Below are 17,638 nucleotides of genomic sequence, written 5' to 3'. Positions count from 1 at the left end.
TGTAAAACACAGGGACATTTATACTTTTAATCAGGAGTTAAATGGATTGATTTATTTGTGTGTGTGTTGTTGTTGTTGTTGTTGTTGTTTTTCCCTCCTCGCCACAGAGTCGCGCTGTTTGCACAAACTCCGCACTGAAGGTGACGGGAAAATGAAAACAGCCTCAAACTCAGGAACAAGAAACATGTCAATCATTTCACTTCACGTTAATAACGAAGTTCAAATGTTCGTTTATTTACTGTTTTTTAGTTTCTTCTCAGCGTAAAATCAGCGGATCGTTGTCTGTGAATCGCTGTTTCCTGAATGTGAGAGAAATGAAAAATGAAATGAACGCGCGCGCGCACACACACAGTCAGTCACTCACACACACACACACACACACACACACACACACACACACTCACTCACTCACTCACTCACTCACACACACTCACACACACTGCGGTGAAGGAGGAGACGCAGATTTTCAGAAGTTGTTCTCAAGGATCAATATTTCATTGCCGCTCTGAAAATGGAAGGAGAGAAGGAAAGGACAGAAGGGGAGAATGAAAGAAGGAGAAAGGTAGTTAGTGAAGGAGAGAGTGAGTAGAGGAGGAGGAGGTGATGAAGCAGCAGCGGAGGAGAGAAAGACTCAGCCGCAGATCTGCTCCTTCAGTCGGACTTCACTCATTAACACAGTCCGCACACAGACAGTGTGTGTGTGTCTGTCTGTCTGTCTGTCTGTGTGTGTGTCTGTCTGTCACTGTGTGTGTGTGTGTGTGTGTGCTGAAGCTGCTGTTGTTTGTGTTGTTGTTAAAGGACAGTTTGTCTCTTCGGTTGGTGCAGTTTAGTTTTCTCTCGCAGTGAGGTCCTCTGTCTGTCTGTCTGTCTGTCTGTCTGCTGTTTAAACTTGAGTTAAATTAACTCATCTATCGTCAGTGTAAATGTTGTTATAATTGATAACTGAAAGTTTCTTTATGTTTTTATTTTTTTTTTACACTTGTGTTTAGTTTTTGAATTTTTAATAACGCAAATATGTTTTTAATGTTTTTCTGCTGCGGGTGAAATATTTAAGACAAATAAGAGTTTAAAAACATTAACAACACGCGTCAGTAAGTAAGTGTGTGTGTGTGTGTGTGTGTGTTCATCCAGAGTCCAGGTGATTGTCAATAATCAATGAATAAGAAATTTAAAAAACATTTTCACATAAACAGTTTAAATTTGTGACGAATAAAACACACACACACACATTTACACAAGTGTGTGTGTGTGTGTGTGTGTGTTTTAGATTAAAAAAATTCAACTTTATATGAAAAATGTGTGGAAAAGAGTCAAAATGATAAAGATTAAATGCTGAAATGATATAATAATAATAATAATAATAATAATGTCAAAATGATAAAAACGACGTGATGAAAGTCAAAGTGATAAAACACGATGACAAAACTAAGATATTAAAAGTAAATATACTAAAAATATTGGATTAAAATCGCAATGACGAGAAAATGTGAAAACTATGAGATGAAAACACGCAGCAGCAGCGGTCCACGCGCACACAGCGCGCTCACTGCGTCATAATCACTGAATATCACTAGACTTGTGTTTGTTGTCTCTTGTTAAAATATGAGTAAAAATAAATGAAAAATAAATAAATGATATTTATGATGATGTGAATATTGTTATGTTTTTAACTAATAAATAAATAACTTCAACGTGAATGTTTACAAACACGAGGAACAGGAAGTGAGTGAGGAAAGTGGCGCGTGCTCTTCTTCTCTGTAAATGTTCATCCTTTTTCATGAGAGATGACGATGACGTCACTCACTTCCCATAACATCTCACTCTGTACTGTGTTGTTTAAGCCCCGCCCCTAAAGTCAACCCACCTGACCTACTGATCATCAACGAAGAAGAAAAAGATGAATTCATGTTTAAACACCAGCAAACACATAACAGGTGATTTCTATGATCACATGAATCATAAAAACATCTTTTATTCTTAAGATTAACCACACACACACACACACAGCGTCATTACTAACCATAACCAGTTAATAACAAACGCTAACTTCACCATAACCACCGATCAAATCTTAGTCTAGTTCCTCAGAAATGAGGTTCTGCCTCATTAGGACCAGGTTCTGGTCTCCATGAGGACTACTGGTCCTGACAAGGTCAGTGTTTATGTCGTAAAGGTCATTAAGGTCACGCTGAGTCAGCGAAACAACAACATGGTAACAGTGTGGTAATTACTCTGTAATAACGTCTTATTTTGAAGGTATTTTACATGTTTCTGTTACAATGTTGTTACTCTAATGTCTTAAATAATAATCTGTTAAATAAATACATAAATATAGATCATATATGTGTGTGTGTGTATTAATCGTGACCAAAATCACAATAAAAATCAAACAGAGAGGTCATTTAAAGCTCTGTACGTAACACCTCATACTGATTTGCTCATTTTTGGTAAATTCATTGACAAACTTCATTTTTTTTTACATGTTATTTAAAACATAAACAAATGAAATTCAGTGGATTCAATTCCTTTGTTTAGAGGAAATGAATCCACTGTTGCATCATGGGAATTTATCTTACACAAGCAAAAGACACTTAATATCCAGTCCTAGCTTTGTCACGGACCACTGAAGGGTCTTCTCCCCTGACTTTGAGAACCCCTGCTGTTTAACAGGAAATCACTGTTGGTTTGTTTTTCAAAATAAAACAAGCGCAACCCTATCAACACAATCGGATTATTTATGTATTTATTGATTTATTGTATTGTATAAAAGCTCAATGAACGATGATGATGAGCTGTCAATCATTCACAGTGTGCAGGCGGAGCATCACGGGAGAGAAAGAGTGGGCGGGACTTAATATTAGGGCTACTTATTAACAAGTGTCAGCACATGGACACAAGAGAGACAGAGACACACAGAGAGAGAGAGAGAGACAGGTTACATAAGACAGACAGACAGAAAAACATGTTTGACCAAAAAGGTCCCATGATCCTTTGCGGTTAAATGTCTCATTAATGGATAAGAAATCAAATGTTTCTGTTTATTTGTATTTGTCCTTTAAAGTGAAAAGTGTGCACAGGCACGCCCCCTCTCTCTCCTCCCCTCCCTCCCTCTCTTTGTCTCTCCTCCCTCTATCAGTCCGCGCGCTCCGTCGTTGGCACAGAGAGATTGAAAGTGACTCAGTCTCTGCGTCTTTTTCTCACTCTGCTTCTTCTGCGTCTCCGTTTGGGGTTTGTGTTTTTTTGCGACTGCGTCGCGTTTGTTTTTGCGCGTTCTCTCCCTCTCTCTCTTCCTCACTCTCTCTCTCATTCACTCATTCACTCACTCACTCACTCTTTTCTTCGCTGGCGGAGGCGATGGTTCCAGAGGAAGCGTACAGACTCCACATGCGTAAAGACGCGCTCTGAGCAGGAAGAAAACAACGAGGGGAAAGTGCAGAGAAGTTTGAGTCCACGAGAGACAGACCCACGCTGCTGCTGCTGCTGTCACGCACTCTCTATGTCTCTCTACCTCCTTCTCTCTCTCTCTCTCATCTGTTACTGCTGCTTCTTCCTTCCCCTCACGCGCGCATCCTCCAGTCTCCGCGTCCATCCCCGCGCGTAATCGTCGCCCTCGGTCAATAACTGAAACTTCACCTCCTCCCTTCCGCCCTCCCTCCTTCACCCTCTCTCCGTGGATCTCACTCCCGTGATTCCGCCGCCGCGTGTCCGTGACTCCGGGAGCCGCAGCAAAGCGAAGCTCGTGCAGCCCTGGATTCACTACTGCTGATCAATGGACAGAACCAGCGCTACAGACACGCCGTAAACAGTGAGTGACGTGCACGTGCACACACGCACACACACACAGAAAACTCTAATAGGTTTGTTAAAAAACAAAAACCCTGAACTGTCCCTTTAATGAAAGTCATTTCTGGCCTGTTTACGTCAGAGATGATTGATGTTTACATTTAAACAGATTATTCTGCAAATATCAACATCAACATCAACACAGTTTGACTGAAAAACATGAATTATTTCAGGGGTTTTCACATTGACGTGTAATCGGATTAAACAGACGCCGCGGCGCGTGAATCCGGTTGAATGTGCTCCCTTTATTTTGAAGTTATTGTTTGTATTTAATCTGATTTAAATGATCTGATTTGACGCGTGCTGGCAGAGATATCATTTAAATATTATAGAAAAGGTTCAAACACACGTGCTGTTTGTGTTTAAATGTAATGATTGTGTGTTTTACAGAAATGAGCGCGTGAGTGTTGTTTAGTTTTGTCAATGTTTAGTTTTTTTTCCTCTGTAACTTTTGAACTGTTTTGTTTTTTTTAATAATAATGAATGCAGTGATGATTACAGTGTGTGTGTGTGTGAGTGTGACGTTGTTACTGAGTGACAGGGTGAGCTGCAGAGACAATGAATGAGTGAACTGATGAATTCAACATGTTTAATGTTTTTATTTTTAACACTCGGGACAGTGAACGCACCACGAGCTGCAGCAGAGATGCCTTCACTGTCTATGAGCTGCAGGGCCTCAGTGTGTGTGTGTGTGTGTGTGTGTGTGTGTCCTGATTTATTATTAAACACACTTTTTCTATTTCTGCAAATATAATCTACACCTGTGTTTTTTATAGAATTAATCCCGATTTTTAATTTAAATAAATGAGTAAAATAAAAGATTGAAATCGTGTCACGGGACAAATGAAGGAGATTAAACGACGTAAACACTGACGTTAATAACGAAGTTAATAATGACTGAAGATTGTGATTGAATTAAGAACTAAAATAAAAACTAAAATAAAAAAACATCGTAACTTTTCCTCCGCTGCCGTTTTTATTCCGTTATATTTGAAATATTTGTCCTAATCGTGATTTTGGCGCCTGAACTTTACTTCATTAATATTCAAAAATAATTCGCAGCAACTGTGAAATTATTCAAATAACATTTAATATAATTACAACAATAAACATAATGTTGCTGCTAATAAACAGTAATAATAATAATAAAGTAATAATAATGATAATAATAACAATAAAAAGGTCATTAATCGGAAACGGGTTTTCAGCTTTGTCACATTTTCCTTTAATACATTTATAATTAATATTAGAGGAAATAAATCTAAATATAAACATGTTAGTTTGTGTTTTATTTATTTTTCATAGTTTTTAAATTTTACACTCGAGGAAAAAAGAATCATTTCAGTCGCTGAGAATTTTTTTTCTGAGTTTGCGCTCATTTAAAAAACAACAACAAAGAAACAATGAACCCGCGAACTGCGCAGGGATTAATGTTTGTGTTTGAGGATTAAAATTATTCTCCAGATATTTATTTCAGTTCGGAAAAGAAGGTTTAATGATTTATTTTCTGCAGTTTCATAAATGCGAGGAGAAGCCAAAAAATAAGAACGATTTTTATTAATATTATTATTAATGTAAGTGTTTTATAATCTTAAAAGAAGTCAGTTAATAGCAGCAGATTATAAAGATATATCATTTAAATCTCAGTGGAGACGCAACAGAAGACAAAAATACTTCTTTTTTTTTAAAGTCACTGTTAGTTTAGATAATCTCAAATTAATATAAGGGATAATTAATAATCAAACGTTTGTATGAAAAAGAATAAAAGAGTACAGATTACAGTTAGAGAGAGATTGATGGTGATGGTGTGATTCTCACATTTAAATCCCTTATTCCTCATACAGCTGTAGTGTTTTCCCTTACGTGTACAATTATTTTAATGTAATAGTTTATTCCTCTATCTATCTATCTATCTATCTATCTATCTATCTATCTATCTTTTTCTATGTTATATTCTCCTCTGTGCATCGTTGTTACTTTAATGTTATTCACTTTTACTTTCAGCACCAAAGTAAGTTTAAAGTTAAAGTCACTTATTATTCTGGTAAAGTCTTAAAGTGTCTAATATTTACTTTAGTTGAGCATAAAAAGTCCATTTGTTATTAAAGTAATTTAGTAAAGAAAGTTTAAGTAAAAGTGTGTTCCCAAAAACGACTTAGAGGTAAATAATGCAGCAAAAGATTAAGAGATTAAAAACACTTAAACAGACAGATGAACACGTTAACAATGTAACAATAAAGTATTAAAAATAAAATGTTTCTCTGCTCGTCTCACATTAAACCTGTTTATGACTTCACACCTGGTTTTAGGTTAAGGGATTACATTGAGGGTTTAAGTTAAGGGTTAGTTGTGATGGTTAAGGTTCTGAGTCTTCACTAAGAACACTGTACATGAATGTGTGTGTGTGTGTGTGTGTGTGTGTGACAGTGTAGTGGTGGAGGACACACTCCCCACCAGTGTCCTGTGTGTGTGTGTGTGTGTGTGTGACAGTGTAGTGAGGGTGGAGGGACACACCCCCACCAGTGTCCTGTGTGTGTGTGTGTGTGTGTGTGTGTGTGTGTGTGTGTGTGTGTGTGTGTCCCTGGAAGTGTTAAAGCACAGAGAGCTGTGTTAACTCACTGACTGTGGTTTGTGTGGCTGAACATCTGTGTGTGTGTGTGTGTGTGTGTGTGTAGAGAGACACACTGTGTGTGTGTGTGAGAGAGCGAGAGACACTGTGTGTGTGTGTCTGTGAGAGAGAGACACTGTGTGTGTGTGAGAGAGAGAGAGAGACACACTGTGTGTGTGTGAGAGAGAGAGAGAGAGACACTGTGTGTGTGTGTGTGTCTGTTTCTCATAAAGATGAATTCCTCTGTAATGAAACCTTTTCCCTGAACACTAATTATTTCTCATAAACAGCCACATATATAAAAACTCTCCACTTCCTCTTCCTGTTGTTTTTTAGTTTTAAAAAGAAAACAAACCTTTAACGTTGTGTTGTTGTTTGTGCTTTTATTGTGGAGGGGTGTCGCTGCTCGATCACGTTTGTGAAAAACACACATTTTTTAAATGTTTGAGCATCGATGTTCATTTCCTGCTTTTGACTGAAGTTTAAAGTTCAGACTGAAAAATAATCTTCTTACAACCAGGATTAAGATTGTGTCTTATTTTAGGAAAAGATTATTTATTTTATCACTGTGCTTCAAATTCTGCAGTTTCAGCTTCTTAAATGTTTTCTTTTCTGCTCGATGACAGAAAACTTAATTTCCACGACTTTCTGACTTTTTATAGAAGAAAAAAACGATCAATAATCTGCAGAATAATATTTTTTTTAACACAGTGATAGAGTGTGTCGTCAAATCACAGGAAAAAAAACAAAAACACAATTTAGCTTAAGAATTTTGCCTTAAATCCTTCATTTTTAAATGGCATGTATGAAAATATGACATTTCTGTCAGATATTTTTCACATCTGACAGAAGAAAGACTCAAAATCAGTTCATTTTAATAATAAATATCAGATAATTCAATGAAATAGTTGAAGAAATGAGTTAGTTGTGGATTTAAAGTGTGTTTTCACACTTTAAATCCACGTATGTTATAAAACAGTGACCTCGTTACACTGTAAAACTCGTCAAAAACACAAAGACTTTGACTGAAATGTTCATGAACTCCGTCACCGTGGAGACGCTGAAAGGAAAGAAAACGTAAAATCCACTGTGAAATATTGAATATTTTGAAAATGAAATCACATTCTGTGGCATTTCTGTTGAAATGTGACGTTGTTGTATATCGCTCACATCTTTACATTTACATCTCACATCCTTGTCATTTAGAGAATATGTGAATTTATTTATTCACATTTTGTTTAACGTAGTAAATCCTGAAGTGAAACTTCACCACAGATTTATGTCAAAATAATCGGAACGAGATATTTTCCGACAAATTTGCTCAGTTTACAATGAATTTTACACAAAATATACAAACAAAAACAGACAAAACTGATTAAAAAACTGCATTTAAATATAACATGTCACTGAATTCCACACAAAATAACAGGGGTTTGATTATAAAACCATAAAAGTTTAAACATGTTTTTATGTTATAATAATATTTATTGATAGTGAGATAGAAAATAAAGGTGTAAAGTGTGTGTGTGCATGTAAACACACGATCTTTAAAGGTCCAGTGTGTGAAATTTAGCTTCAATTGAAGCTAAAATGAAGATTATACTTAAACTTTAACACTTTCTACTGTGAAATATTCATTATTTTTTATATTATATTATATTATATATATTATATTATATGAATTTTATATTGCATTTTGGGCAATTTATGTTGATATAATGCTGTATATTTTTGCCAGATTAGGATAATTCCACCTATGTTTGACACACAGGACGTGTGTGTGTGTGTGTGTGTGTGTGTGTGTGTGTGTGTGTGTTGTGTTCCTTTGAGTATGTGGCTCTTAATTCTCCTCGTCGTCGTTGTTTTATCTGCTGCTGCAGAGCCAAGCATTAACCAATGGTCTGATAACGCTGCTGTAAACCAGCATGAAGAACGAGAGGAGCACTCGTATCTGTGGATATTATTTCCATTTAGGCCACGCCCCCTCTCTCTGCCCCTCCCTCTCTCTCGCTCTATCTGCTCTCAGCGCTAATAATTCCCTCATAGGTCAACATCTATCTGTGTCGCTGTCAAACGTTTGTCTGCTTTGCATGAGAGGACTGAGGAGGACTGAGGAGGAGGAGTGAGAGGAGTGAGAGGAGTGAGGGAGTGAGGGGGTGAGGGGTGAGGAGGGTGAGAGGGAGTGAGGGAGGGGTGAGGAGGGGAGAGGAGGAGGGGTGAGGGAGGAGGAGGGGAGGTGAGGGGGGGTGAGAGGGAGTGAGGAGGACTGAGGAGGAGTGAGAGGAGTGAGAGGAGTGAGGAGGAGTGAGGAGGAGTGAGGAGGCAGAGTTTAAAGCTGTGACATTTAAGAGTTTTTTACTGGACAAAAATTGAATGAAGAGTCTTTTAAAGCTGCGGTACGTAACCTTTGTTGTTGTTTTTGTTTTTTGTTATTATTTATTATTCTGAACAGAAACGATGAAACATTATTTTTCTGTGTGAGGCAAAACTATCAGACCCAACAGAGGGAGCGTTTGTGTGTATACAGCAACAGAGCAGGGGTGGGTGGAGACTAGAAGCATTTCTTTTTGGGGAGCAGTAGAATTCACTCCAGAAACTTTCCTTCCAGAAGTCAAACTCCAACTTGTTAGCGGCTGTCTTTTTGTGCGGGAGTGTCGCCGGGTGACACAAGCTAATTATGCAAAACAAAGAAGGATGTCTTTTTGGTACGTGAATGATGTGTTTGAGTTGTAGTTGGAAGTTAAGATTTTTCCGAGTTCCTAGTGGGATGTTTCAATGGAAATGCCTCCTCAGGTCGGAACTCGGAAAGTCAGAACAACCGTACAAACCCCGACAGGTTTTCCAAAATGGCTGCCACTTGCGATAAAACACTCATTAATTGCACTACTGTCGTATTTGTTTTGCACTAAATAAGTTGAACACATATTTCACTGTTGTTACGATGTTTTGTGTGTAGAGTGTTATTACCTGGTATTACGAACAACAGCTAGCCTGATAAATGTTTGCGTCCAAGTTTTGAAGCCGGATTTTCAACTGTAACGCGGTGAAATCGGAGGTGACGTCACTCACGTCCAGCTCCGAGTTCCGGTGTAAATGGAACGCAGCTTCAGCATCGCGTCTGAAAAGACTCGGGCAATTTGAAGAAACTGAAACAGAAGAAGAAGAAATTGGCACGTTCCCTCAGGTTTTTACGTTCCCTAAGCCGATCAAAACTTGCGATAATTGCAGGGTGATTAAATACGTCCATGTTGGTAAAAGTTAGTTTGTAACCTATATTTCTGGTGTGTGAAATGTCAGTTCCGAGTTGGAACTTTCAACTGAAATGCAACCTCTGGACAGGTTGTCACGATGTTTTTGTGTGCAAAATAACATCAACAATGGCTAGTCCAATTTCCGACTTCTCTCTCCGAGTTCCTCATGTAAATAGAACGCAGCTTTAGCATTGACTCTGGGAAGAAATTAGCACGTTCAATCAGGTTTCGTGTTCCCGTTGATCGGAATAAAAAGCTGCGATCTTTGCTGAGTCATTAAACACGCCCACACTCGTCAAAAATCACCTAAACGCAGGTGTAAATGTTGGTTAAATTCTTACATACTGTAGCTTTAAGCTGTGTTTGAGGGTGAGTTGTGTTTTTTGTTTTTTACAGACGCACCTGAACGTCTCATCCTGCTTTTCAGGATGCTGTTTTTAAACCTGAGCGTTCACTGCTGTGGACCTGATACAGTGAGATTACAGAGTGTGTGTGTGTGTGTGTGTGTGTGTGTGCAGGAGGAAACATAAAAACAGGGTCCTTCTCCTTCATTACATCTTTTTAAATCGCTGACCTGCTGTTCAAACCTCTCACGTCCTCATGTCCTCAAACAGCCGGAGACGACTTCACATCACGTGTTTTTTTTCAGTTGACAAAAATAAAGACTAAGGTAAACGATTTAAAAAAAAAACAAAACAAAAGAAAGGAGAGCAGGAATTAAAAAGTGTAGAGCAGCTTTTATGTGGACTCTAACGATCAGTGTGTGATTTAAAGAGTTTAGACTGACCTTGAATTACGTGTGTGTGTGTGTTTATGGACGTATTGTTTATAGGTGTGTTTGTTGTTGTGTCCCACTCTTCCATTTGCTCGGGCGTGTCTGCGTCGTGTGTATTTGTTATGACTACAACGTGTAATAATGTGGAATTTGATAGTGAAGCTTATCATCATCAGAAAAACTAACAAAAACAAAGAGACGACGGTGGCCCAGAATCAAACGTGATACGGGACAAACATCGCTGCTGTCAGAGTCAAAATATGAAGATTAATCAGATTATTGGTGACACACTATCAGTTTAATTCATCAATATCTCACTTTATCTCACTGTTAGACAGTGAAACTCAAGTTTGTAAACCACTCACTCTCCCACACCAAAGCCCATAGAGAAAACCAGTGATTTTAGCTCACAGGGACACAGGAGCTGCTGCTCTACTGCTGCCTCGTGTGGTCACTTGGTGTCACTGAAATAAATCCAAACAAAGAATTTCAAAGGCCGAAGTGACAAAATAATATGTTTGAACTTAGTGATGGAGGCAGCAGTGGATCAATGACTCCTGTGTGTGTGATGTTAAAATCACTGATGTTCTCTATGGGCTTTGGTGTGGGAGAGTGAGTGGATTATAAACTTCAGTTTAACAGTGAGATAAAGACGTGAACATGTTGTGAAGATATTGTGAACTTGAAAGAACAACCAATCTCTGAACTGCTCTGTGATTGGTTAAAATCTCAAAGGGAGGAGCAAATGTCATGTATTTACGCCACAGATTTTCCCACACCAAAGCCCATAGACCACACGAGGCAGCAGAGGACCAGCAGCTCCTGTGTCCCCGCCAGCTAAAATCACTGCTTTTCTCTATGGGCTTTGGTGTGGGAGAGTGAGTGGTTGGAAAAGTCCGTCTCACAGTGAGATAAAGACGTGAACGTGTTCTTTAAATATCATAGACTTAAACAAACATAGGTTTTATTAGCCGTCTTTTAATAACATTAGAGACATTTTATTGCTTTGTGCGTAATTATTGATCACAAATGCCACAGAAATCCTCCCTCACTGTGTCTTTAAGAGGATTTCTTTGAAAGGAAATGGCCTAATAATTAATTGTACACATTGGTGTGAGGAGTGTTTATGACAGTTGCCCAGCGAGGCCATAAATTGGGAAATGTGTCAGGACTCTGGTCTTATCAAAAACACATTACATTAGTCCATCTTTCTTTTCTTCCAACAGCTCGTCTTATCTCGTCTTCATTAACAGCTGCAGCTATCGCGCCGCGGCGAGCGGGCCGATAATAATCTCATTGTTTGGCAACAGATACGTGGCGATGGACGACGGCGTCGCTCGCCGCTGATTCTCTTATCAAAGGCGTGTTCCACCGCGTTTACACGCCGCTCGTACGACGCGGGTTGACCAAGAGTAATCCCCGAAAACAGATTAGTGTTTATCAGTGTGTGAGTGAGTGAGTGAGTGAGTGAGTGAGTGAGTGAGGATGTGGTGATATCCAGTTCACACACAGGTCATTATTGTATTTACATGTGGTTCAAATGGGTTTTTTTATGTCGGGACAATAAACATGTGACATGTGATCAATAAGCAAATACAGTGTAATCTATAAGAACATGGATTATGATCAGTGTCTAATCTAGAAGATATGACAGCTTATCTACAGACACAGATCTATTAATATATATAGTGCATATTATACACATTTGGTTTCATCTTTTTTCACAATAAGTGACGTCTTTACGGCTGCAACTAACAAAGATTTTCACTTTTAACAATTTCTTTGTTTTATGGAGCAAAAGAAAACAGAAAATATTCACATTTAAGAAGCTGTTATTTGAGAATAAACGTCATTTTACACAAGTACAAAAGCACCAAACCATAAATAATATTTAACAGTGAGTCAAATGTTTGCTTTTATTTTTCTATTTCAGTCACTTATGTTATGTTATTGATGATCATAGAAGTCACAGGTTACATTTGATTGAAGTTTGCACTTTAAATAAAGTCACATGTTATTCAGCCGTTATCTAAACTAATAAGAATGAAGAAAACTCACATTTTCTTTAAAAATGACGGATTTGAAATGTTATGTTAAATGATCAGATAAAAGCAGGCTCTCGTGAAAACTCAGATTAGGTTGATATTCGTCTCCACTGACGAGTAAATAAAGAGGATTTTCTCGTGCGTCATGTGACCACACACACACACACACACACACACGCGCTTTACTGTATATCTGCTAAAGGTTAGGCAGCACATGTTATCTATGGGATGGCACCATGTGAGCAAAGGTTGATAAAAAGAAAGAAAGAAAAAGAAAACACAGACTTGGATTTTAGTTTATCTGTTAAAAACCAGATGGAGTGTGTGTGTGTGTGTGTGTGTCCAGGTGAGATGGTGAGATGTCTCTGAGGACTGAGGACATGTCCTGATAGGGATCGTCACAGCAGGAGTGTGTAGAGGTGAAAGGGGGAGGAGCTACAGCAGGACAGGACTTGCTGATGATAAAAACAGATTCTGTTCAGGATTATGATTTTTTTATAGTTAGTTATGAATCCTGGGTCATTCACTCATTCATCTTTATCCTCCAAATGAGGGTCAAGAGGGTTGCTGGTGCTAATCCCAGCTGACAGAGTGAAAGGCGGAGTCACAGTGTGGACACAGAGACAAAAATGATTCACTCTCACTCTCTCACCAACGGCAAATTTAAAGTGTCCAGTTTATCTAATCCCCTAATCTGCATGTTTTTAACTGTGGGAGGAGACTGGAGAAAACCCACAGAAGTCTGACTAAGTGTTTACATGCAGGAGTAATCAGACTATGAGTCACATTATCCAGGTACGTTAGTCTGACTAAGTTTAGCTTGATGTTAGTCGGACTAATGTGTTTGTACGACATTAATAAAACTGAATTATTGTCTTAGTCTGACTATAATCTGACTTTTAACCTGAATAGAAATAAACTGAGTGATCAATAGACCGTTTCATGTCTCGAAAAAAAATATTGACAAAGAATATTTTTAATATTTTCTGACATTTTAGGTGGAAAATAAAGTTTTCTCATACTATTTTCTGAGAAAATCTTACACGTTTTATCTTTCTTAAAGAAAATCAACATGTTATTGATCATTTTCTGATCAGTGAAGCTCAGTTTCACATCTCTGCTCGAAAAATGTATCCATTATTATTTTGTGTGATAAATGTGAATATTTTCTCTTTTCTTTTGCTCCGTAAAACAAAGAAATCATTAAAACATCATCATTTCCAGTTTTGACAAACACTGATCAACAATTTATGGACCAATAATCAACAGAATTTGACATTTAACTGACTTTGATGCGTCACAACACTTTTATTTACACGGGTTTGATCATTTGTTCTGTTCTTCATCTGTTCATGATTACAAGTATTGATTAGTAAAGTGGTTTTACGTGTTTGTCAGAGGATTGTGTTGTTTTGTTAAACTGCATCACAAACACACACCTGCAGGGACAGGCCTGCTGACTCAGCACTAACTGAAGCAGCCTCTTCGTGTGTGTGAAGCGGTGGCGACGCGGTGGCGACACGGTGGATGTAAATGGCAGCGGCTGAGTTCGACTCCAGCGCTCGGCGATGTTCACTTGTTCTTCTTGGCTGTAGCTACAACAACATTGTTAGTGTTGGGATTTATTGAAGTGAATTATAGTTCACATCAAAACTCTTTTAATAAACTCTGCTACACTTTTTAATCACGCCAACGCTAATGTTTTTAATTTATTGTTCATTTTGAAATTTTGCCCGAGCTCTTAATACTTCACACACAGACTCGCTGTGTCTGTGTGTGTTTGTGGTGGATGACTGTATTTGTAGTGTAAGAGTGAGTTAGTGGAGAAGGTATAGAACAAGGGAAGGAGGGAGGGAAGGAGGGAGGGAGGGAAGGAGGGAGGGGCTAGCGGGGACAAAGGGAAGCAGATCTAATTTAATAGAATGTATGTGTGATTAAAAACATGTTTGCCACTTCATCTCACAGAAACTAAGGTTTGTAAAATGTTTATCCTCAGAGAGAAATCAGTGATTTTAGCTCACAGGGACACAGGAGCTGCTGGTCCTCTGCTGCCTCGTGTGGTCACTTTGTGTCACTGAGGTCAAACTGAATGAAGATTCTCAAACGCCAAATTTACAAAATAACACATGTGAACTTAGTGATGGAGGCAGCAGTGGATCAACAACTCCTGTGTGCTGTGATGTTAAAATCACTGGTTTTCTCTGTGGACTTTGGTGTGAGAGAGTGAGTGTTTTACAAACTTCAGTTTCCTGCCAGAAAAAGTCTGTAAAACAGTAAAATAAAGACGTGTGTATTTTACTCTGGGTGAGTGTTTTGTTCAAATCTGCTGAATCTCAGAATCACATGATTACCTCTTCAGGCTCCTCCCTCTTTATTTTTTTTCCATAGTTTTTAGTCTCTTTCTTTCTCTTCAGTGTGTGTGTGTGTGTGTGTGTGTGTGTGTTCACACAGGCTGGCAGATATTGTCCAGGGGCTTGTGGGTAAATAAAAGCAGTCCATTTGGCGTGAGTGAGTGAGCTGGCTGCTCTGTGATACTTTGGCGCATGTCCCTCACTGTCAGGCCTGGCAGCGTTTCTAATGCCATTACCCTGAATTAGACGTTTGGCTGACGTCCTCTTATCAGGGGACACTGACCCACGAGGCTGCTCACACACACACACGGATACATATTAAAGATAGTGTATGTAAGTGTGGAAAAGCCAGCAAACATCACATCCGTCCATCCGCTCTGTTGACAAAGGAAATCGCCCTAACAACAGACAGAGTCAATGCAAAGACACTTGTCGTCACGGTAACCACTCAGCGTTGAGATTTTTACTGTAGTTTATCTTTATCGGGACAATGTGAGTGACTTTAGTGACATTTAATGTGAGTTTTCCCGAAAGAATCATACAAAAATGATCTTATTTTACACAAGAAGGCAGAAAAGAAGCTGAATTACGTCCCTGTTTGATTTTATATCTAGAATTTTACAGTGAACGTTAGAGATAACGTGTTCAATGTTGGAAAAGAGTTTGTTTGCTAACGTACACACACGCCTGTGAGTCCGTTCATACTTAAATTATCATTCGTACCAAATCCAGGTGAAAAACGTGCAGTTGTAAATTATTTTCAGGAGGATTCACACAGACAAAAATGGACTCACAGACACATAATTGTGAATTGTGACTGTTAACGTAAATCGACTTGCTCTAGCTACTGTCAGGCCACGCCTCTACGACTTGTCGTGAAGATTATGGGTCACGTTGAGTATGTCTGTAAAGACATGTTTACACTCCCATGTTTTCTTCTTCTCTATATTTTAACGTTTGTCTAAAAACACACGCGTCATTTCTTCCACTGAACGCTCAGGGATGGTGTTTGTGTTTATACATACATACATATATATATATATATACACATATGTACAGTATATATATGTATAATTTCTTTCTGCCAACAACAACTCTGTGCCTCTGAGCTACAACCCCGCCTCGCAAAAGGGTCACAAATATATCGTTTCACTTTTTAAAAAGGGCAAAAATGACGTCCGTAAACAACAGGGCAGTGTAGTGTTTGGCAGACGCTAAAGTAAACAGAGCATTTTTCCTGTTCTGGGGACTATTTTCAGTCATGGATTAATACACATTTGGCAGCGGCAGCAGCAGCAGCAGCTGTGCAGTTTATTTTGAAGTGAAAATAAAGTGTAAGCAACGTGTCACAGTGTGACACCGTGGCTCAGCTGTGTGTTAAAAATGGACCTTTAAAGGTTCAGACTGACGTTCTAAAATGCTGACTGTGACGTTTACCTGTGCGCAGACTCGCTCTCTCTGGCTGGGGCTCCTCTGGGGTTGTGGAGGAGGATGGAGCGAGGAGGGGACAGTCCCATCACGCAGGACAGTCCGGAGCGGAGGGGGAGCAGCCCGGACCTCAGCGGCCTCCCGCCGCCGGGGAAGAAGGGACGACTGGAGCTCAACGGCAGCCCCACCGGGCCGCGCATACGCCACAACGGAGCGCCGCTGAGACCGCTGGGAGGTAAAGGCCCGTCTATACTTCCTCTAGAGGGCAGCGTCAATCATTGAAGGGGTTATTTTTGTTGTGCTTGATCCACAAATAGACAGAAACACAAACCCAGTTAATAAAGAATATTACTGGTCAGTGTTGCTGATGAGGGAGATTGTTGATAAGCAGTGTTTTCAATATTTCTGTGTCCATCGTCACTTTTGACAACATGACGCTCTCTGAAACTTTCCACCATCTTTAAATGCCCGCATAGACTCTTCTTCGTCCCTTTTTTTCTGACTGATCGGACTACTGACTCTATACTGCCCCTCCACGTGCTATGGCTCCGTTCTGTCCGTCATCGGGAAATAAACGCAAAGTACGAACCAAAGGCTTTGTCTGTCTCTGTCTCATTGAGTATAAATAAGAAATGCCATCGAGACATCACGAGACACTAGAACTAGTGAAATTATTGTGTTAGTCTGACTAAAATTGGACTTTTCAAACACGTTAATCCGACTAAAACTGGACTTTTTCAAACACGTTAGTCTGGCTAAAACTGGACTTTTCAAACACATTAGTCTGACTAAAACTGGACTTTTCAAACACGTTAGTCTGGCTAAATTTGGACATACATGAATTTGGACCAACACACATGTATAGCAGTAGCTTATTCTAAAGCTGTGAAAACCTTACAACAACAACAACACTCTTTAGTGTGCATGAATAGTTATTCTAACTATTATTACACTATAATTATCTTTACGTGAATTTTCAGGACATTCTTACACAGATTATTATACTTTTTAAAAAGAAATATTGATTTTTTTGAATGTCTTGCTTGACAGCAGATGCTTGTTTCTATGACCAGGTGTCTGAGGGTTATTTTGTTGAAGCAGTGAGTGAGTGAGTGAGCGAGTGAGTGAGCGAGTGAGTGAGCGAGCTGTGTTTGGCTCAGAGTGGCGTGTTGTCGTGTGGCAGCTCTGCGGGGACAGACACTGTTAATCTATAAGTCTGGAGGGAACTGTATAATACAGCCTTACCAAATAAAGGAGATTGCTCCATATAAATAAGATTTATAGAAAGTCACTCTGGGTTATCGATCCCTGCATTCATTGTGAAAGTTGCTTCCCGG

The 17,638-nt window shown here is 39.0% G+C and overlaps 1 protein-coding gene across 1 annotated transcript in view; it reads left to right on the top strand.

Moving 5' to 3' along the window:
• Nucleotides 1-3,148: 3,148 nt before the first annotated feature.
• The window catches only part of LOC122761919 (DNA-binding protein SATB2-like), a gene marked incomplete at its 3' end in the record, with an annotated part of 32,966 nt that continues 18,476 nt past the window's right edge, over nucleotides 3,149-17,638 (top strand). Inside the window, exons 1-2 of the mRNA XM_044017110.1 lie at nucleotides 3,149-3,805; nucleotides 16,321-16,536. Of these exons, the coding sequence (XP_043873045.1) occupies nucleotides 16,365-16,536 (172 nt within the window). The remainder of the gene's footprint in view (nucleotides 3,806-16,320; nucleotides 16,537-17,638) is intronic.

Source organism: Solea senegalensis, unplaced genomic scaffold (genome assembly GCF_019176455.1).
Source record: "Solea senegalensis isolate Sse05_10M unplaced genomic scaffold, IFAPA_SoseM_1 scf7180000015077, whole genome shotgun sequence".
Classification (NCBI taxonomy): Eukaryota; Metazoa; Chordata; class Actinopteri; order Pleuronectiformes; family Soleidae; genus Solea; species Solea senegalensis.
Note: the sequence above shows the minus strand (reverse complement) of the source record. Positions and strands in the feature narration are given on the sequence as shown.